The sequence below is a fragment of the Oreochromis aureus genome, linkage group 7, assembly GCF_013358895.1.
Source record: "Oreochromis aureus strain Israel breed Guangdong linkage group 7, ZZ_aureus, whole genome shotgun sequence".
NCBI lineage: Eukaryota > Metazoa > Chordata > Actinopteri > Cichliformes > Cichlidae > Oreochromis > Oreochromis aureus.
In genome coordinates this window covers 42,663,276-42,685,873 of record NC_052948.1, presented here as the reverse complement: position 1 = coordinate 42,685,873, position 22,598 = coordinate 42,663,276, and the positions used below count along the sequence as shown (strand labels likewise).

The 22,598-nt window shown below is 40.1% G+C and overlaps 2 protein-coding genes and 1 non-coding gene across 3 annotated transcripts; 2 read left to right on the top strand and 1 right to left on the bottom strand.

The window, feature by feature from the left end:
- Positions 1-3,128: 3,128 nt before the first annotated feature.
- On the bottom strand, positions 3,129-3,200 carry trnad-guc. The gene has a single exon. It is a non-coding gene; the product is annotated as a tRNA-Asp (tRNA).
- A 3,562-nt stretch (positions 3,201-6,762) lies between these two features.
- loxa (lysyl oxidase a) lies at positions 6,763-13,021 on the top strand. The gene is made up of 7 exons (XM_031742542.2): positions 6,763-7,681; positions 7,967-8,075; positions 8,535-8,666; positions 10,106-10,262; positions 12,019-12,114; positions 12,219-12,334; positions 12,452-13,021. The coding sequence occupies exons 1-7, from the start codon at positions 7,063-7,065 to the stop codon at positions 12,456-12,458; spliced, it is 1,236 nt and encodes a 411-aa protein (XP_031598402.1). The 5' UTR covers positions 6,763-7,062; the 3' UTR covers positions 12,459-13,021.
- A 2,009-nt stretch (positions 13,022-15,030) lies between these two features.
- snx24 (sorting nexin 24) lies at positions 15,031-22,323 on the top strand. The gene is made up of 7 exons (XM_031742456.2): positions 15,031-15,222; positions 17,144-17,227; positions 20,446-20,550; positions 20,688-20,782; positions 20,896-20,925; positions 21,072-21,136; positions 21,253-22,323. Exons 1-7 carry the CDS (start codon positions 15,154-15,156, stop codon positions 21,321-21,323), a joined length of 519 nt encoding a protein of 172 aa, XP_031598316.1. The 5' UTR covers positions 15,031-15,153; the 3' UTR covers positions 21,324-22,323.
- The last annotated feature ends 275 nt before the right edge of the window (positions 22,324-22,598 follow it).

The following is a 22,598-nucleotide window of genomic DNA, read 5'->3' as shown; positions in this document are numbered from 1 at the left end:
AGCAGAAATGATCTCCTGCTGGTTGTTTATGTTGCCAGGTGAAAAGCTTAAACTTAAGTATGAATGAGAAAAATAACGTGTTTGTTAATTTGCTGATTTATTGATTTGGTTTTGTCATTCTAAAGGTATCACAGAAGTCTAACCTGCCATCATGAGCTGGATATGATGGAAATGACAGACAGGCTAACAATTACTTAGTAAGACTTACACCTGTGTTTAGCTTACTGCATGTTTTCCAGCCCACTTGGGCGGCATGTGTTCTCACTGCGGGAGGAAAATGGAGTATATAGAGGAAAGGGGGGTGAACGTGGGAAGAAACATGCAAACCTGTACAGGGACGAGGGACCGAGATTTACACTCAGAACTTTCTGACTTGTGGCACCACGTTCAAAGTTCAACAGTGCATTTATTCCCGATTTTCTGATGCTTTATTGCTCAGGAAACCCTCAAACTTCAGCAAAATTAAGCAAAGACATCCATTAAATGAACTTAGCCTTCTCTTTCTTGATAAATGACATGTAAACAGCACGAAGGTGGATGAATAGTGGTTTACTAGACTATGATTACAAAGTGGAAGCTTTCTTTGCAGGCAGTTATCTCACCCCCACTGTGGCTGCCCCCAGCTTTACTTTACTGCTTTTCATCTGATGCCTTGGCATCCTCCTCACAACCCAACTTTACTGTTCTGGTTCACTTTCACTGCTCTCATAGTTTTCAGTCAGTTTTCAGTTAAAAGGCTCTAAAAACCAACCATATCCCATCTGCTCAGTACCAAACAGCGTGGTTAGCAATTACCTTGCGGAAATAGTGAACTATTAGCAGCTAATGAGAGAGCTGTTTTCTTTGGGTGTTAGTTGACAAAAATAAGGCAAAGCAAAATTTACAAAAAAACAAAAAAAACAAAAAGCTAAATCACATTATTTCAAGAGCAAAGTCTCCACCTTTGCCCGAGTCCCAGTTAAAGTCAGATCAGGGATGTTGATAACAGTGCAGTTTCAGTGTATTCACCAAACAGTAACTTGCAGGATTATTAGAAACAGCTGTTTCTTGTTGTGTGATTGAACAAACAGATCCCTTCAGAAATCAAATAAAAGCAGATACTGGGAGTGAGAAATATAAATCAGCATGAGTCACTGCATAATGTAAAGTTTGCTTGGTTCTGTCTTGATAAAGCACTCCTTCTCCTCCTCCTCCCGGTTACAAAAACTGCAGTGTATGTGCAGATTGCCACGTAGTCCACCAGACTGTGTGTGTTTGTGTGTGTGTAGTGCAAGTCCCAGCTTAGGTACTCCAACAGTAATGGAAACCCAGCATTTATGAGAGAGGAGAAAATATTTGAATTGTCTGTTTCTGTCATAGAGGTCTGAGCTGAGCTTTATTCGATGAGGGAGGAGGGGAAGCCTGAGTGTAAATCTGAGAGTGTACAAATCTGTGATCAGGAGAAGCAAACTGTTGTGGGACTGAAGGTTGGAATCCTGGGAGCAGAAGAGAGGAAGTAGGCTTTAATTTAATGTGTGTGTGTCTGTGTGTGTGTGTGTGGTCCTCTTTCACTGCGATGAGATGATCAGGATGTCATGAAACTGAATGCAGGAGACATTTAAGAAAGTTATATTCATTATAAAGCTGAACCTGGATTTTAAACATGTTTTAAGGACTTATTTAAGTCCCAAAGTACCTCTGTGGGGATTACATCATACTAGTAGTTGCTTATAAAAAAGAATCAGACATAAGTACAGATGTTGAGTCAATGATGGCACTGAAAACTGGCGCTGATTTTTGATACATTTAGCATTATGAAAGTATCTTTTTTGTGTTTTACACAGTGGTGTTATTATGCAGGAGTCTGTCCCCTCCTCCATATTCTGCATCCCAGACGTGGATTTTTTGTCAAATTCTTTTAGCCCAAATGAGTGCCCAGAAAGTCAGGAACCGGGGTGAATTCCAGCGACGTGGACAAAAGAACTGGGTTAATTCCTTGCAGATGTGTCTCCGAGCTGTGTGAGCAAACGCTGCGCTGCCCTCGAAGGAGGGAGAGAGAAGAAATTTCAATGAAATATGAACAAAATACATCAGTGACCTAGTACAGCTGGTTCTGGCTGTCTCTCCGGTGTTCCAAGGAAGGGAGGAGGAGGCAACCCGGGAACACGTGTACAAAGTTTTCACTCTCTGGAATAACTGTTGTTATGCAGAATGTATGTTAGTCATCCTAAAAGCAACAGCACAATCATGTCTTGGCTAAAAAGCGGGCTTTAATAGCAGATTTATTCTGGAAAAGATCCCAAATAGTTCAGATTCAAATGGTTAGACGGCATCTAGAAGACAAACTGAAGACAGACAACAATTGCGCAACAGCAGTGGATTATATTGCTGTTGCTGCTGTAGCTTTTTCATAAGAGTTTGCTTTTCTATCATTCATGCCATTGTTTTTTATCCTGATTATTGTGAAGCCAGGTTCCATCTATCACCTGGATAAATGAGACTTTGGGACCTTCCTCTGTATCCACATGTACCTTTAGATCAACAGATTCACTACAAGGTCAATATACTTTTTCAAACTCTTGTAACTGGCTCTGACTCAGAGTTTGCACAAGCTTAAACCTCCCTCCAGCAGCGAGATGATGTGTGTCTGTCATTATCCAAGAACAATACGGCTGGCTTAACTGTAATTTACAGTATGATTCAATCAGTTTACTCTACCATTAAATCGAGCCCATTTTTAGCCTATAAAGTATTTTTAGCATCCATTTTCTCTTTACTTATTTTATTTTACATTTAATTCAGAAATGTTTGTCAAAAGTTTTTTTAACACTCTTGAAATGTTAGGTCAAATATTCATAACTTAATATAGGGAAGAACAAGATGGCTAGCAACGGGACTGGTTAATGGTAGTTTAGATCAGCCACAGGACCGTTATATAGTTTGGTTATAATTTTGCTTTATTTCTTATTTGGTCACTCGTCTAATCCTCATTTATTGTGTTTTTTATTTACTTGTGTTTATTTAATCTTTTCTAAAGCCTGTTTTGATTTGCTTTTTAAAATAAAACTGATGGGCTTTCATTTTGTGTCTGCACATGGTGCTAAGTTAACTAATCTCATATATTAGTTATAAAGAAAAAAAAAAATTGCCTCCCCGTCGGGGAATCGAACCCCGGTCTCCCGCGTGACAGGCGGGGATACTAACCACTATACTAACGAGGATTAGCTGTTATGCTAGCTTCCGCATTGCAATGCTATTTGTGTCAACGAGAAGTTGTTTCCTTCCCAAGCGGCGCTTTTTGCTGTGAAAAAAATGTGACCATGGTTCGAATTCTTTCTACATGTCTTCATTTTTATAAAGAGACTGAGTTCGAATCATTCCACTGTACTATGATTCTGGTTGTTACGTTGCTAACTATGGCTGACTAAATAGTCACCAAGCCATCGGAGGCACATGTGCAAAATGCTATCAAGAAAGCTGCCACTTCTCCAGAAGAACGAGTCCTACTGAAATGTTTTTTATGTGAGCTAGATGATTCATAACCAGCATAAAAATGTAAAAGACTGTGTAGCTTGACATCAGTGTTTTTAATAAATCCAAACAGAGTGCAGCATGGATGCACCAAAACGGCAATATTATTGTTGTAAATCACATAGCCATTTATTTGTATTAATTCGAGTGCAATGCTTAAAAGAGTACCTACATGGTATTTTTTCATCTTTTTAAATGTGTTATTTTTATGTAAAAAGCAGCTTTGTGATATAGTGACACACTGATGTAGTGCAATACATTATAACGACCAGAGAAGTTAAATAATGTCCTGTAAATACTGGTTAATATTACTAAAAATGCAAACCGTAGTCTACAGTCCCACACACCAACACAAACCCCTAATCCTAATGAGGACACATATGCAATCTTTCTTTTAGTATTTAGGTATGTAAACAACGCAAAGATGGAAACCAGCACGAATAAGCTTTACCGTTATCACCACAGTGTTTCAACTTTAGAAACCTGAACAGGTAGAAACAGCGGCTGTAAGCTTGACTGTTTATCACTGCCTTTCTTACCTGTTAAAGTTCAGGGTCTGGCTGCAGGCCTGGGCTCCACACTCTGCTTTATCATCACTCGGGGTTCTCTGCTAGCTTAGCGTTAGCTAACATGCTGTCTGCGTAGATGGTTGCAAAGAGTTGACGCTGTGTTAGCAGTTTAATGTAGCAGTTTCTCTCCTGGACGCAGTTTTCAGTTTATTAACGTCCTCTTGTCTTTTTGTGCAATAAAAATAAAAGTACAGTGCATATCTCCACTCTTGAAGACGGCCACCATTTGCCCTCCTCCTGCACACGCACTAACATCAGCTAATTGTAGCAAGTGAACAGGAAGATATTTGTTAGCTGTTTCTATCTTTCTGTCCACCTGGGATGCAGACAACTGAAGAACCTTTGTAACCCAAGTAACGACATAACTGTAGCTATAATGTGATTGCTAAATTTAGTACAGTACGTGACTGAGTTATTAAAAAATGTAATGTAATTACAGTAATGTGTTACTTTGTAAAGTGTTATAACCAAATCTGGTTTCAAACCTTGGTACAGAAAACTGCTGATAGAATTTCCTTTTAAGTTAGTGTGTAACATCACAATGAATAGGTGATGGACAGGTTAACAGCTGAGGTCAGGCAGGAGGCTCCGTGGACTATGATGTTCACAGACGATATCGTGATATGTAGTGAAAATAGGGACCAGGTGGGAAAGAGCCTGGAGAAGTTGGGGTGTTCTCAGGAAAGAAGAGGAACAAAAGTCGGTAGAACAAGACAGAATACATGTGTGTGAATGAGAGGGAAGCAGATGGAAAAGTGAAGCTGCAAGAAGTAGAAGTAGTGAAGGCAGACCAGTTCAAATACCAGTGGTAATCCAAAGCAACAGACAAAGCACAAGAGAGGTAAATAAGAGAGTGCAGGCAGGGTGGAGACAAGTGTTAGGGTGATTTTTGACAGGGAAATTCAGTTTCCAATAGCACAGCACTGACAGAAGTAAGTTACAGAATGTGAGCAGGTGAATTATTATTTTATGGTGAATATGTACAACACCCTGTAAAGGTTGAAGATTTCCATAGTACTTAACTTATCCAACAAGTAACACAAGTCATTTTGGGATGAAAGAAGAAAGAGAAAACAACAAATTTAAATTACCCCCCATAATCATCATCATCATCATCATGGTCAACAATGAGACAACCTTGAGGAAAACCCAGAACCCCCAAAATAACAACCATAAGCTGCTCCAGTGTTGGTGCTCACTTTCAAACAGATCAGACTAACTTAATTGCATTCAGGTATAATGTGTGTGTGTGTGTGTGTGTGTGTGTGTGTGTGTGTGTGTGTGTGTGTGTGTGTGTGTGTGTGTGTGTGTGTGAACTGAAATAAAGGTTAAATGTTCTAAATAGTGTTATTACCATTTTTTGTGACACTAATTACCGGCACTTAACTCCACAGCTGAAGGTAACTCCCAGGCGCAGATTTCAGTTTCAGCAACATTTTTTTTTTTTTGCCAAATTTTGAGACACAGATTTAAAACCCATCAAGAACTAGAAGTAAATCAAAGAAAATAAGTACAGGTGTAGAATTTGCCTGTCAGGTAATTTTTTCGGGTACTGTTTAGAGAAATAAAATGCAGTATTGTTTGCAGTCATCTGCTAGCAATAAGACACCAAATGATCTGTGATACAGAACATTTGTTTTTATTTTTTCCTGTATTCATTAAACAGCCGTGTGTCACATGAAGTCAAATTCTTTTTTTAATGCTCTTTTTTCCTTTTTTCTTCACATCTTGACTAAAATGAATCAAGATGTGTTGTGCAGCTACGTTGCTTGCTTGTGAACTTTGTGTTTTTAAAGATATATTGCATGCGTACATGTTGGAAGCATATATAATCTAATACAGTCCAGATTCTTTCCCTTTAAGTCGGTTGTTCTCATAAAACTTTGCGATTTGAGAAGCTGTAAAATCCTTGTGACCGTTTACTGTGGTTTAGCAGCAGGCTTCCTGTGGTCAACTGTGTACATGCTAGAAAGAATTTCCTAGTTTGCGAGAGAGAGAGCGAGAAAGAAAGAACCGTGGATTAAGTTTCCCAACATATGCATTATACATCTGGTGTCACCACCAGGGCAGTGATTTGACTAGGCTGCAGCAAATGACTTGGATTTATCAGCAGAAGAGCAGAGTTTAGCAGTCAGCCGCCAGACACAGTCAAGCAGATATCAAGTATCACTAGAGGTTCCTCGGAACAGACTAATTGTGACTTTTGCTAAAAATTTGCATGTGATGTGTGTTTCACGTTTTCAGCAAAGCTCCAGTGCAGATAGGGTTGAAGTTGGAGGGTGGATATGTGGCAGATGGTTTCCCAGAAAGTGTTGCATGGCCATCAAAGAGTCATGTTTAGGTTTGAAATTCTCCTATGAAAGAAAAATAATGGATGAGTGGATAAAGTTTTGGCACAGGGTGTTGCAATATGTTTGGGAGTTCATCCAACAGTCAGGACAAAAGTTTATCATGACTTTTTATAAATCTGGCTGGAAAAAGAAAGAAATGAAGACAGTATAGAGATATTTCAAAGAAATGGGGACATATTATTCATCATGACTAAAACGAAATGGATTCACAAAAACAGCTTTCGTCTGCTGCTGTGTCTGTGTGATGCACAGGCATACGTGTTTGCTCTTTGTGCTGAAGAAAAAAGGTTTTACTGCTGTTAAACTTGCCAGACTGAGCAGTTATCAAACACTCTTGGCTGGGCACGATCACACTTCCAGTTGTTATATGAGCAGCAGCACCAGACTTGTGCAACAGAACCAGCAACTCCAAATGCTGAACTCCTCCTCCTCGTCATCATCATCACCGTCGTCTCACAGAGAGCATCTGCTGCAGGAGGAGAGCGTTATGAGTTTACACGGATACACTGAAACTTAGCTTTTCCTCACTGCTCGCGTAATATCCTTCAGACATAAATGAAGGATAACTGAGTCAAAGACAACCTCGTTATAACAGTCGCTTTGTCACCGTCGGTTTCCTTTAACCGTGCACAATGGGATTGCGCGTGTTTGGCACACCGCTTTACGCATACTCCTGGGTCTATTTATTTGTTTTCATCCTGCAGGCTGCTCAGTCTCAGAGGAATCCGGGAACACAGCAAGGGAATGACCAAAGAGGGGCCCTCCGGCAGACGCTACAGTGGTCACACAACGGCAAGATATTTAGCATTCTAAGCCAAGGGTCTGAGTATCAGCCGGCCAGACGTAGGGGCGCAACGCAGGAGCAAGTGCAGGAGCGACCTGTCACAATCATCCGGGATGCGGACACCCAGAGACAACCGGTGGCCCAGCAGCAGCCTCCCCGGCCGGCCTCCAACCCGCAGGGCCAGCGCAGCCTCCCGCTGCCGATCCAGAGGCTCGTGAGAGGCCAGGAGCACCGCCAGCATCACCAAGCGCGTCCCGGTGAGCGCACAGGGACGCAGAGGAGCCGCAGAGTAAATGAGACCCAAGAGCAGGTCGATGTCAGAAGAGAAGACATGATGGTGGGAGACGATCCATACGATCCCTACAAGTCCATCGACACCGATAATCCATATTACAATTACTATGACGTTTACGAGAGACCGAGGGAGAGATCGAGACCCGGATATGGCACAAGGTATCATCAGTACGGTAAGAGTGGGAAAAGTGCCCTTAAGACATTTAAATTATCAGAAAGATAGATGTTAAACACAGAGTGGAGCAGGGAAATATATGAATAGCTACTATATCAAAAGATTAAGATTAAAATATAAGATGGAAGCATGTTTCATATCAAAAACAGTCACTCAAGTAATCAGTTTGCCTCTAAATTTCAGCATTTTTTGCTTTTTATGTGTGAAAATTATCCTACTTGTTGATCCGTTTCTATTGCATTCTAATGGAGATTATGTGTCATCATTATTTGGTGTATTGTAGGTCTCCCTGATCTGGTTCCTGACCCATATTACATCCAAGCGTCGGCCTACGTCCAGAGAGTCCCGATGTACAACCTGAGATGTGCGGCTGAAGAAAATTGTTTGTCAAGGTAGACTGCTGTCAGGACTAGTCCACGGAGGGGGAAAAAAAGTGAAAGAAAATAGCGCACCCGCTTTTGAGTGTGATTCAGAGAGTTGTCAGCCATAACAACCACTTTAAAGTGTTTGTGGGTGAAAGCTGCCCAGTGGGAGCATGAGATGAGGTAAAATTAACCAAATCCTGCCGCTGATGGTGCAGAGGGGGTGGAGTGGAGGATTTCTGTAAAAGTTTAATCATAGCCTCCTCTGGGAGAGAAAGCCTGAATGGTAAACACATTATTGAAAACTAACCCAAACAACCACTTTGCCTTTTAAAAAATGTTTTCCACCCACCATTTACACATGAACTCGCTCCACTCAGAAGAGGGTATGTAGCAGGGAAAACAAATCTTAGTGACATCACTGTGTCCACCTATAATAGTGTTTTGGGGTTTTTAAAAAATCTTTTTATCTTTGCATCCTGTCTACAGCTCCGCCTATAGAGCACGAGACTACGATAGCCGCATGCTGCTGAGGTTTCCTCAGAAAGTCAAGAACCAGGGCACCGCGGACTTCCTCCCCAACAGGCCACGTTACTCCTGGGAGTGGCACAGCTGTCACCAGTGAGTATAATGTCATGCCAGTGCTGTCCACCTCATCCTCACTCAGACAAAGAGTCTCTGTGACATGTCATTGCATTAAACCTCCCGAGTTCAAACTGATTTTATGCGCGCCTTTTTGTCTTCATGAGACACTTGTTAAGGTGTCTGCAGGTTTCCATAAACCCAAAGTACCAAAAAAACAGAAAGACACACATGTATAGAAAAGCTTGAGATGATTGTTTCTCCGGATACTGCAGGGGGAAAAGATGAAAAGTGGGTTGATCCAGAAAATATTCAAACATTAATAATATTCTCAGAAAAATTGGATTTTGGATGCACTTACAATACATCTCAGCTTGACTCTGCATGCTAAATAAGAACATCAGAAACACAGCTGAAAAATCAAAAACACTGAGTGTATTAATATATAAATACATGAACTTAGGAGGGATTTTTAAAAAGGCATTTAAATGAACAAAAAACGGCTCTAAACTCAGTCTGGGAATTCTGCCCTGAGTGTGAAGTGAGAAGCTTTGGAAAGTCACGTCTCAGTCCATCCATCAATCCATCGACACTTCTTCTTCTACTTCCAGGCTGATGTTTATCAAGACTATGATTTAAAGGACAGGGGCGGTGTTTGGACATTAAAAGTGTTTTTCAGGAGATGCTACCAGAATTACTGGTTGTCTGTTGCAGTCTGCAGTTGTGGTATGGCACCCCCTGTTGAACCACAGCTGTGTTACTTTTGGCTGTTTTTCTCTTTTTGCAGAGATTTGATATCTGGAACAATGTCTCAACACAAGTTTTAGCTGTATCTTTAGGCGTTTGAAGAGGAAATCTTCTGTTTTTTCAAGCTCAACATTAAAACACAAAGAGCCTGTCTTTTCAATCTAAATCTAAAGTAGCCTAATTAAATATTTCATTCATTTACATCTGCAAAGTCATTAAAGCTGCATGACGAGGATATTATGCCCAAAGGAAAACCTGCTAGTATTTTTGTCCCATGTTTGAACTTACAGAAATGTGACTGGTTTTTCCAGAAAAACTACCTCAGTCCATAGTTATGCTGTGAAGCAAGCGGTCCTCTGAGCGACTCCCCAAGATGGAGCACTTTTGACAGACAGCCAGGAAACCGTTTATGTAGACTCTATAGATTTTTTTCCGTGTTTTGAAAGTCAGCTGATGTTAAAAACCAGACTGCTTTTGTTTCATTTAACAAACTCTTTCTTCCTGATAGTGGAGGTGAACCAGATGCCTATTCCTATAACCGTCTACATGAGGAATAAAATATAGTTTTAGTCACTGTGACTTGAAGCCTTTTGATCCGAATGTATTTGACACATTAGTCTTCGTTTATTGGCTGACAAATGAAAACCTTTGAAAACTTCACACCGATGCGAAGTTCACTGAGTTTAGTGACTTGTTCCCTAAGTTGCTGTCACTGTGCTGCTGATCCACAGGCACTACCACAGCATGGATGAGTTCAGCCACTACGATCTGCTGGATGCCACCACTCATCAGTCAGTGGCAGAGGGCCACAAGGCCAGCTTCTGCTTGGAGGACACTTCCTGTGACTATGGATACTACAGGCGATACGCCTGCACCTCACATACTCAGGTCTCAGAGATAAGTGCTGTAAATGTAACTGTAAAGGTTGTACCTTACTTTGAAAAGGGTCACATGACAAGATTGCGCATACGTGAAAGGTCTTATACGTGGTAATATATCCACAGAGGAAGGAGAAAGGTGATCATCAGCACATTTAAGCACTTTAGAGTCTTTCAGGTTCATTGCTTTAAATTTAAAGGCCAGCTTCACTCTTTTGGCTCAGCTGCAGCAATTTAAAGCATGAAAGTATTTAAAAATCATAAACTACATGTAAAATATGGACTAGCTACCATGACAACCAACATTATGATTTAAGAAGTCTCATTCTGAAGCCTTAGTTTGAGCGTATTGGGTGTTGCCTTCTTAGTTTTCTGAAAAGTGTATGATGAGTGAGGGGAAGCTACTTTCATGTGCAGTGGTTTACATGTTCGCCTAACATGTGAAAAATCCCCCATTTGAGACCATTAATAGACACAAATCCCTTAGGGGTTGCATGAGAAAGTGCATCTGGTGTAAAAATTTGCCAGATCGCTGATGCGCTGCCATCTGCTGTGGCAACATCTTTTAGAGAAGTGTACAACTGTGAGATCACAAAGTAGCAGCTTGTTCATCATAAGGTAGCTGTGCCCTAAAGCACACCCTGCTTTATTGTCCTCTAGACTCTAATGGAGACCATGTTTTACAAGGTGACCATCATTTTGTATTTAATAAGACCTGAAACTAGCGGCTGAGTCTGTAAACTCAGATACAAATCACATAGGCAGCAACGCTGTCTTCTGTAAAGAGATCTTTCTGTAGACAGAGAAGTCGTCTGCTGCCTCCCTTTAAAAACAAATCCAGGTTTAGCTGCTCAGAAAGCGTTGGTTAGCATTTAGTAGAAACACAGCTCATATGTTCATGCTTTATCTGCCAGATGTACAGCTGTTTCCTAACAAGTTCACTGTGTAAACAACTGGTTTTGGCTGCCTCTTTGTGCCACAGTGTACTAAATTTATCCAGTTAGCTCCTGTTAGAAGAAAGTTGGAAAAAGTTTGAATTTTGCAACTAGCTGGTGCTTTACAAGCTCACTTACTATATACCTCTGTAGAAACCATAGTTTTTATTTTTGACTTGAATTTCATGGATTACTTTTTTGGTGGGCACTTCATTTTGATAGGAAACAACAATAGATCTGTTACACTCAAGTATCCCAGTTCAGCACAATTCAGTTTAAAAAGTAAAAAAAAAAAACTTTCTTGGCAGATTGCATGTATAAGAGACATGTCTGTGAGCTCCCAGACTTCAGTACCTCTGATTCATTTAGATTCTGAAGAATCTGACGTATGATTTGGTTTCTTAAGTGTCTAAAAAGGAGAGTTGGGCTAACATAAATAAGCGCTGCTGTTTTCCCGAGGCTCCTGCGTTTGAGAGAACAGCTTTAGAATTTCCTTTCTGCATGAGCCAGTTCTGATGGTGATTTAATGATTTCCTGTCTCTCCTGATGATTCACCTGCGTGACCGTCTGTGGTCAGTTTTTCAGCGCGTTGACTAATTTTCCATCAGGTTTTTTTTGTAATTTTAACTTGTATTTTGGTCTCTCTTCTTGTTGACATTGGATCCAAAATCACCTCCAGGACTGAACCAAAAACGTTATTTTTATATACTGATGGGAAAAACAGGTTGATATCAAATACTGTTGTGTTTTTTTTGCATGTAAAAAACATTAAATGATTTAATATAAAGTTTGCTTATACTTTGTTCTATATGGATGCTGTCCAACGTGCAGGGCCTGAGCCCGGGATGTTATGATACCTACAACGCAGACATCGACTGCCAGTGGATTGACATCACAGATGTGAAACCTGGCAACTATGTCCTGAAGGTTTGTTAGAAATACCACGACTTCCTCCCAAAGCACCTTTAAAGGAGTTTCACTTATCAATATTTCTTGTTTTACTAACAGATCTTTTACCATATTGTCCACAGATCAGTGTAAATCCTTACTACCAGGTCCCAGAATCGGACTACAGCAACAATATTGTGCGCTGTGATGTTCGCTACACAGGCAGCTATGCCTACGTGTCAGGTTGTCACATGTCAACGTAAGTACGATGTCTGAAGTGACACTTTTAGTCCTAATATTTCTCACTGTCTCCATCAGTTATCGTGTTTTTATTCAGATTTTCACACAAAAACTATTTATGTGTTCACTTTTTTAGATATTAAAGAACGACAGTCATCCACAGCGGCTCAGCGGACAAACTGTGTAAATGACAAAGAAGAGGACTGCACATGAAGGCATATAAAGCAACATAGAAAAACTTTTTTTTGTTTGTTTTCTTAAGACATGCATTCACTTTAAAATGTAATCACTCCCAGTTTAGGAAAGAACAAGTAGGAATCATCTGATTATTATAGCAGCAGATAAAGTTGAATTTTTCTTTGCTTGTGTGGGAAGAGAAATCTTTGTTTTTTTTCCTTAATGAAAATCATATAACCTCAGCTTTTTTCTTTTTTTTTTTGCTTTGTTTTTGAAGGGGGGGTATTTTTCATAGCTCACTTCTGTTGGATTGTACTGTATGCTTGCCTTTTACTGCCACTTGTTAGAAGAAATAAAATCCATAAAAAAATGAGCCTAAAAGAGAAAAATCGCAGCATAAATCATGTATATCACAATGTTATATTGAACCCAGTTGTTTAAAGCAAAATATATTTATATGCAACAGATGAAACTCTCTTTACGCAAGAGCTTTTGTTGAAACTTACTTGAATAAAACTGTAATATTGTATCGAAGTTTTAGGCTGATTATTGTGATCGTGGTGACTTTGTTCCCAACATGTATGTATATGTTATTGTCTTTGATTAAGCCACTGATTCTTTTTTTTAAACTGGATAAAATTTCTGAAAATAGTAAAGAAAAAGCTGATTGTTTTAATGTGTGACACTAATATAAAGCAGAGAAAAGCAGCACAGAACCACTGCAGCAAAACAGAGACTCTCATTTCTTCACTTTTTGTCTCTCTTATTCAAAATTACTGGAAAGATAGATTTCTATTACCTTCCTAGAGTGGTGAGCACCCATCAAATACACTCTTGACTGCTTGTAACAGGCTTTGCATAATAAATTTGTAATGTCAATCTGCAATATCGCCGCTGAAAACACCGTGATGTCATCAAAGTTGTTTCCTGGGTTGGCAAATTTCCTTCAGTGCGAGGGAAACTTCACTTTCCACATGCTACAGATCACGTATAACTGGTATCAGTGCCTGATGTCAGTGAAGTCACTCTTTACACAATGGTATATACATTTCTATGAGCATATATGTTTTCATGAGTTTCATGCATTTGGTGTAACGTTTCCTGGGTGACTCTGTTGTGACCCTGTTGTCAACACCATAACTAAAGGCTGGTTTAAAAGTACATATTAAATGACACACTAATGAAATACGTCTTCATAGATGTTTGAACTGGTTAAAAGTATTGTGTATTTTACTGATAATATCACTCAATATTACTTATTACTAGTTCATTGAGGTTTGCAGGCATTCCTTTATACTCAGCTCTCTTAAGGTCCCACCACAGCACTGATTCACACATTCAAACGACACATTGATTCTTTTCTTTTTCAGCAATTCTGTTGTAGATTTGCTGCTGTGCTTGTGATCGTTGTCCTGCTGCATGATCCAATTTCAGCCAAGCTTTAGCTGTCAGAGAAATGGCTTCACATTGAATCTTTGGTATACAGTGGAGTTCATGGTCGACTCAATGTCTGCAAGGTTCACAGGTCCTGCGGCTGTAAAACAAGCTAAAATCATTACCCCTCTACCACGCTTCACAGTTTGTATGAGGTGTTATGTGCTGATATGCTGTGTTTTTTTTCCTCCTGCATGGCGTTGTGCATTATTGCCAAACATCTACACTTTGGTGTCCAAAGGACATTGTTCCCGAAGTCCCAAGGTTCAGATGCAACTTTGCAAGGTTTAGCCATGATGCCAACCCTTCAAACAAGCCATACTTGTTCAGTCTTTTTCTAATTGTAATATTGTGAGCTTTAACACTTAACATGCTAACTGAGGCTTGTAGAGTAGAGTTGTGTTTTTGCTGTTCTTCCAAGCATTTCAAAGTCTTGAAAAGCGGATATATTGGACAAAGGATGTTGAGGATGGAGCTGGAAAAGAGGAAGACCACAGAAAAGATTTGCACATGTAGTGAAGGAAGACATGCAGATGACTGGGGTGACAGCAGAGGATGGTAGAGATGGCGTGAAATGAATGCAGATGACGGGCTGTGGCAACCCATAAACGGAGCAGTTGAAAGAAGAAGAAGAAAATATTCTAACCCAACATTCACACACTTACATCAGAGGCAACTCAGAATTCAGTATCTTGCCCAAGGATCCTTTCTCATGTAGATTAAAGAAGCCAGGGCTCAAACCACCATCCAACTGGTAGACAGCCTTCTCTGTCTCCACAGCCACCACAGATGCTAAATTATCGAAATAACAATAAAACCAAAGCCCATGACATTAAAAAATACACAATTTGACACAATGTACCCATGCCATTGCTCCTCTAATTCCCAATTGTCGAAGTTAATTAATTAATTAATTGTTTTATAATTAAAGGGAAATACATTCACGATTAAAAATGACCCCACTGGGCCAGCTGAAGGTTAAACTGTCCTCCGTGGCGCTTTCTTCAAGATAATCCTTACAACGGTGTGCCCTCCGGTCCAGCAGGGGGCATCACTGAGATCGCTTTCGTCACATTTGAATTCTGTGATTTTTATCAGCCAAACTGGAGTAATCCACCAGCACTGAGTGAGTGAGTGCGTGCGTGTGTGTGTCTATGTGTTTGTGTGCGCCAGAGGATCAAGATCAAACATCACCTACCTGAAAATCACGCCTCAGTTCGAGTGAAGATGCATCCGGTGCGAGTGTCGATCCCGTCTTTTCGCTCAGAAAACAGCTCGGTGGAGAAAGGATACACGGTGAGCTGCTCCCTAATAAACCCTGTGTGTCTGTGTGTCGCCTGTCCTGCCGCTGTCATCAGTTTTAATGTCAACTCTGCCGCTGTCTCTCTTGTTAGATCATAAACTGCACTCTGCTCGCTTCAAATTAGCACTGAATTCGCACTTTATGGCGCAAATGAGGCAAAAGTTACTCTGACTTTAGAATCTGTGTCTAATCAAAGAGGCTCCAGAGTTTTAAAACCAGCCCTCCACACCCAGCTGACATCTTGACATCTGTAAAATAACAATAATAATAATAATAATGAAAAGAAGAAGAAGAATGATAGACACCGCTCCTGAAAAGAGTAACTTATTCCATCTAGAGTAAAGAATAAATAAGATAAAGAGAAATACTTTAATGAGGTTATAAGTAGCTGAGATATGCTCAGTTTTTAAAGATATATAGTGTAGGGAGTCCTTGATTGGGAATAAACACAGGTAAGGATTTAATCCAGGCAGCACTCCTTCACCCTTAAATGTTTTCTTTTGTAAAATATTGTCTAAAATCACTTCCAGTAAAGGCTGCTGTCACTGCAAACACATGAGGGTTTCAGCTTTTTAAAATCAGTCATCTGTACTCATTTAGAGATCAAACTAATTGTACTGCAGTCTTCCAACATCAGAATCAGTAAGATATATATCTATCTTTTACTCATCTTGTGACTACAACATTTTATCTAAGGACGTCAAACTCATTTTGCCACTGTTACAGCCCACTTTGACCTTAAGTGGGCCAAACCACTGTCAGTGTAAAGAAGTTGGACTGCGCATTTAATACCAATTAATATTAAAAGAAGACCAATTTCAACAGTATAGCTCAGTTTTTCTAGACAATAAAGAAATGCTGCTGTAAAAAAAAAAGTAAGAAATCTGCAAGCACAGATAAATAAATGTGTTCTGGTGGCTCACTGCCCAGAAAATTGACTATTTTCCCCCTGCTGTGGACCCATTGTAAAAGAAAATATAAATATATATTAATTTTTATAGTAGATGGTAAGAAAAAACTTTTCTGTGGTTTAATTGTTATTGTTTATTTATTACTTTGGTGTAGAATGAATGGCAGTGGTGGACTTCATCAGTAGGAAACGCAGTAAAATCTATGAAAATACAGTTAAAAGCACAAAATCTATGCCCTCCTTTACATTTTCCACAGCCGTGCGGGTCTTTGTGGGCCGTGTCAAACATGGGCCTTGTGTTTGACACCCCTGCTCTAAGGAGTCCTATCCCCTTTATTGGGAACCACTGTTCAATTAGGCAACAGTTCCCAGTTTTGTGGTATCATTTTGAGGAAGGCTTTTTTTTCCCTGTTTTAATGTCATGATGTTTTATTGCTGGAAGTCATGAGGACCTTAGAGCAGTGCTTTTGAGTGTGACTTCCTGACCTCCAAGATATTGTGTAATACCCATAAAAAATAACGTTTTCTGAATTTATTTCTCAGTTTTCACGTATGGGCACTGTGTTCAGGTTTATGAGATGATTATATATTTTATTTAAAATATATTTTTAAATAAGATCCAACACCTGTTTGGATTCTTCCAGCATTTGTTAATAATGATTACTTGTTGGCTTTTCCATCTTGGATGATGCGGTGTGTGTGTGTTCACAGCGCTGCCGTCATTTATAGTGAATTTCCTCCTTTGCAAAATGCTGTCCAGAACGGCAGCGTGCGTGCTGTGAATCTCTTACTGACGGAAGGGAAGTGGAGGGCAGCCTGTTTCGGGATGTTGACAGTAACTCTGACAGATCAATTTGTTTTTTCTGTCACAACAGCCAGATGTTTCCTCTTGTTGTGGAATTAATGCTGACATCAGTGTTACTGCCACTGCTGAGTGTATGGGTAGAGCGGAGAAATTTTCAGCTGAATGAGTCACTAAGCTGACTTATCTTTTTTTCTTTCAGGTCTTTAAAATTGACGTGTTGATGAACGGCAGACAGCATACTGTTGAGAAACGCTACAGCGAATTCCACGCTTTGCATAAAATGGTGAGATTCAGCTTTCAGTTCTGATTCTTTTTTTTTTTTGCACAATGATTCTTTCCTGTGAGCTAAAAACCTACTAAAGCGTTCAAGTGTTTAACTTCTGCCATTAATGTGTGAAAAACCTAAAGATTTTACACATCAACCATGATATTCTAATTTAACTTAACACTGGTTTATGAATCACTCAAACATAAAACACACCTGCCTGAACCAGTGTTGTGTTTACACATAACAACTTAGCAAAGCAACCAGTTTTAAATCCTTAGGCGCTTAGGAGCCTGTTGCAAAAACACATTCTCCATTTCTTTAGTTGAATCTACAAAAAATGTCAAAGATAACACAGTTTGACAGGTATGTGATAGAGTTTTTGCACCAACTTTGTGATTCCCAAATAGCTATTAGCTGAAAACATGCCATATATATTACCAGAGAGTGCTGTTGCAGTGTGTCCTTAAGAGATTGAGGAAACTGGACAGATAAGGACAAACGAATAAGTGTCAGGCCTTAAAAAGAAACTATCTTGCACAGACGAAGTTGTCCTTAAGAAATAATGAAAAAATCCAGCAAAGACCTGACAGAGGAGGTGAGAGATGCATCTGGGCCTTCAGCTGATCCATCTACTGTTCACTGAAGCCTCATCAGGAATGGTCTCGGTGGAATGGCAGCTGACAAGAAGCCATGCTTAAGGGAGGAAAACACACAAAGATTATTTATAGGACAGCAGGGCTGAACTGGGACAAAAAATCGGCCCGGGCATTTTGACTAGAGACTGGCCCACCAGGTACTATAGAAAAAGCCATAAAGCCTTTGAATGAAAACAAACGTTGTCGTGACAGTGATGTACAGTCTTGTTGGTATATGTATGTATGTATGATTTCTATACATTTTACATCAGATGAAAACGTTGGTTGTAAGATTCAGATAATTATTTGTTTCAAAGCGAGACATTTTAAATGAGAATAATAAAGAAAAGTATTTCCTTGTCCCCCCCTCTCCCTGTTAATGCCCTACCTGGCCCCCTGGCAAAACTTTGCTAGACCCGCCCCTGCACAGTTACCAACTGTCAGCTACATAGAAAAGGATCCTGGTATTATTTGTCTCTCAGAAACAGTTCATAACTTCCCTTCAACTCATTCATGTCACGTAAAAGGTAAACCTGTTTCTCCATCACCTGTTCAGCTCTGATGATTCAGTAAGGACATCTCCTGGTTTCATCTTCATGTTTCCCTCTCACCAGATAACCAAACCGACATCATGACCAGCAGCTTTTACAGCTGTGGCTCCAACAAACATCAGCTGAAGCTAGAAAGTAATATTAAATAAATTCTAACAACAGCTGATCAAGCTTAAACGTGCTGCTGTTGTTTAGCGCGACATTCACTGGTTTCCTCTTTCTGGCGCAAAGTGGGCGATAAACAAACAAGAGAGATGGGACTTGTGTCAGAAACGGGTCTCTCCTCCTCCTGCCTCCCCTTTCCCTCATCCACGTGCTGGCCTCTGTGGAAGCTCCACCATAGCCACCACCAAACACCAGAGTTATTTGTACACATGTGCCAACATCTGACCAATCCACCACCTTTCATTTTTTTATACCGTTACAAAAACAACAACAACAACAAAAAACATCGGCCCATAAAAACGAAAAATCACCATCGACCCACCGGGCAAATGCCTGGAATGCCCGATGGCCAGTCCAGCTATGTAGGACAGCATGGTTAGCACTGTGACCTCACAGTAAGATGTGTGTGCATATATATATATATATATACACACATACTGTGTGGTGTGTGTGTGTGTGTGTGTGTGTGTGTGTGTGTGTGTGTGTGTCAAGCAAAATGGACAGACTGTGTTCTAGCTGATCATTTCTACATGACATAGAGAGAAACAGTCCATTAGTGGTCCTAATATGGAGCCTTTTTCAGGGAACTCCTTTTCTTATTAACTTTTTCTTATGATACTGGAAGAAAAGAGGAGGAAGATCAAGCAAAATGGACAGACTGTGTTCTAGCTGATCATTTCAAAACCAGCTTAGAGCATAGACAGAAAAGTTCACATTGTGTAATCTGTTTACTGACTAAGGTGGCACAAACACACAGTCCATTGTCTCAGCAACGTCATTCACTACATTTATTAGCAGCAGTTATTGTGCTGTGCTGTTTTCCAAACCTGACTGATGTTTGGAAAGAACAGACACTTTTTCAAATTGTTTTTTACTTATTATTTTATAAACATTTAAAGAATCTTTGATAAAATACACAATTTAGATAGTCATAGGCTATTTTTAAATGACTAATAATTACTTTATAATAGTAATAACCACACTATGGTCCCACTGTTTTCTTGGTCATTGTTCTATAATATCAGTAATCCAAAATGGACATTTTTAAGGATTTTATTTTAAATTACTAAATATTTTCAGTTTTAAAATAACATGATGAAAGTTCGTGCCTGTGTCTGTTTTCCAAGACGCTTCACCTCTCTGGGGACATCTCAGCCCTCAGGTTTGGAGGTCCATCTCCCCACCACTTCCCCGCCGTGGCGGACGCCTCACAAGTTTTCCCTTAACAAGTTGACTTCAGTTCTGCCTTTATCTACAAATGATCAGGGCTGATAAACCGCAATAAGCCCAGGAAACACCCAAAAACGGTTGCATTTGCAACTGCAAGGAGAGTAAGGAGTTGCAGAGAGGGCATAACATACAAAAGCTTATTAGCTGAAATGTTCCAAACCAGTTAACTATGAGCAGCTTCTCAGAGCTAAACGTTTGTTCTTCTGTTTTCGATGTGGTTTGTTCAGCAAGTGACCCCAAAATTTGGTATAAATTTGGGCATCTTTCTTTGCATTTGATGAAAAGTCATTTAAAATACAAAAGCTTATTAGTGAAATCAATTAAATAAATGTCTTCTGGTTTCGTGTGGTTTGTTCGGTGACATCCAGCTTTAAAATATGTGCTTTTAAATGCATCCAAAGAAAATGTTATGCTAGCACTTTTGTTGAGCAAAATCCTCCGCAAAGGTAAATTTGTTAGGTGAGAGAGAGTATGTAGAAGGTCTTCTTATTTTTCTTTCATTGAATGAGAGAGTTGACACTGCGTCAGACAGGAACTCTGTGAGACTGACGTCAGACTTGCCGTTGGTTTTCTTCTGGGCAAAATAGTTTAACTGTGCACATAACTTTGAAGCAACTGTACACATTTGTGTAACACTTTTAAATCCCACCAGCTGAAGAAGACCATAAAGCCACCCGAGATCCCCTCGAAACATGTGAGAAACTGGGTTCCCAAGGTCCTGGAGCAGAGGAGACATGGCTTGGAGCTCTACCTGCAGGTATTTGGACTCACATTCCCTCAACCTGTCAGGGCTGTTTGTCTCAGATATAAAGAAGTTAAATGGATTCAAACTCGCCCCTGGAGTGCTTCGTTTTGGTGCTGCGTACACACTGAAATTTGCTTTTGTTCTGTTAGACTATAATTATGGAAAACGAGGTCCTTCCAAAGATATTCCTGGATTTCCTGAACATCCGCCATTTTCCTTCAGTGCCAAAAACAGAAAGTTGTGGGTGAGTGTAAACTGCTGGTTTACTTTAGAATAAAAGACCAGTTTGTGGCATTTGCGCTTGTTCCCAGGGTCGTGGAGGGCTATGTGGCATAACTTTTATTTTTCTTCTTTAAGGTCGTTTGATACAGAATCACTGGAGTCGAGGTGAGTTGTTTTTTTCCTCCCACAGGTCACGTTCTTAATCTGCACTTTAACCAGTTAAAACATAAGTAACTATTTGCTCTACACTTGAACTTCACTCGGGTTGATTGGCACAGACCTCCTGATTTCTCCTTCTTCCTCTCTTTTAGTAAACTTTCACATCAGCCGGTCATGCTGTTTCTGAGAGACCCCTACCTGCTGCCGGCTGGACACGGTGTGTTTAGGCCGCTCACACATAACATCTTAAAAGGCTTTCCTTTCTTCTCCATTTAAAACACAATGTACTCATTCTTTGTTTGACCTATTTTTCTTTCTTCTTCACCTTTTCAGATGAATTTTCTAACGTTGTGATCGAAGGCGTGGTGCACGGAGTTTACTACCCAGATCTTCAGCCAAGGTAGAGCCTCCAAGCCGAATCTGAGGGGACGTCACTACAAACGGGATGCTTCTTTTTTTTCCTGCACCATTTTAGGTGTGCTTCATGAAGAACGTAACACGTTAGGACACACTGAGCCCTTCACATCTTCCAAAGCAAATAACGAGAATCCATTGTTTTATTTTTGTAAGAAAGGACGCCTGGACTCAGCACATTTTAAAGCATAAACGCTATATTATCCGTTGTCCACTAACAAACTCTCCACTGTAAAAATGAAGTGAAACTGTTTGACTGGTTACTTGGATGTGTTGAAGCACACAGGCCTATTTTCAGAAAAAACAGAGCTTGATATATTGTAACTAACTTTATTTCGTAAAAAACGTAACCAGCAAAATTAACAGAGGATCAACTGGAATTAGAAATGTGAGGCTCATAAGAGCAACGGACCTGATTGTACTCTTTTTTTGGTTTGTTTGTTTTAGTCACCCTACAATGTATTCTGAATGACCCTTGCACTCTCATGAACTGAAAAAGGGTTAGTGTGCCAGACGCACAGGAGCATTTCTGGCGTCTAAAGCACAGGGTTAGACTGAGGAGATTGTTGGATCATGGCCTGCAAACAGGGAGGTGCCCTTCTCTATTTTATCTCCAGTGATGTGGTGTTTCTGTTTATTTCGAGCTGCCAAAAGGAGCCTGCTGTGGGAGTGCAGTGGGTGAATTTTTTTTTTTTTTTTAGGGACTGAAGAGGGTGTTTGTGCGTTTTGGTGGAGCCGACAGCAAGACGTTAGGGTGGAAATGATTGACTTTTTAAACAGACTCTGGCTGTGATATTCACGTCTTTCATGAAGTCCGTGAGAAGTACTGTAGTGTTGATATTCGTGCTAGTGAGCTCGCTATGATGAAGTGACAAAGACTGAAATATGTGCCACAGCTGACTAGTAGACGCAGATGGGAACGGTGCAATTACTTTGGCTTCACTTGCATTTTCCGTTCCCTCAGCAGATCTTCCCACATTAAAAAAAACAGGGAATCTCAGCCTTTTGAAATTAAGGGTTTGCTCTGTCGTCATCTTAAACGCACACCACCGACTTGGATGATAAGAGAGCCTCTAGTTCTCAACCCAGCAGAGAAAAAAATAAGAAATGTGTGTAAAAGCTGTAGGTACACGTAGATTTCTCACTTATTGTTTGTGCATGACTTTGCAGATCGTGTTCATTTGTTTTATGGAAACTATTTGTGACCCATCTCTAACACTAACGTACTTGTATTAATGTTTAAATCACAAATATAATCGAGGGTC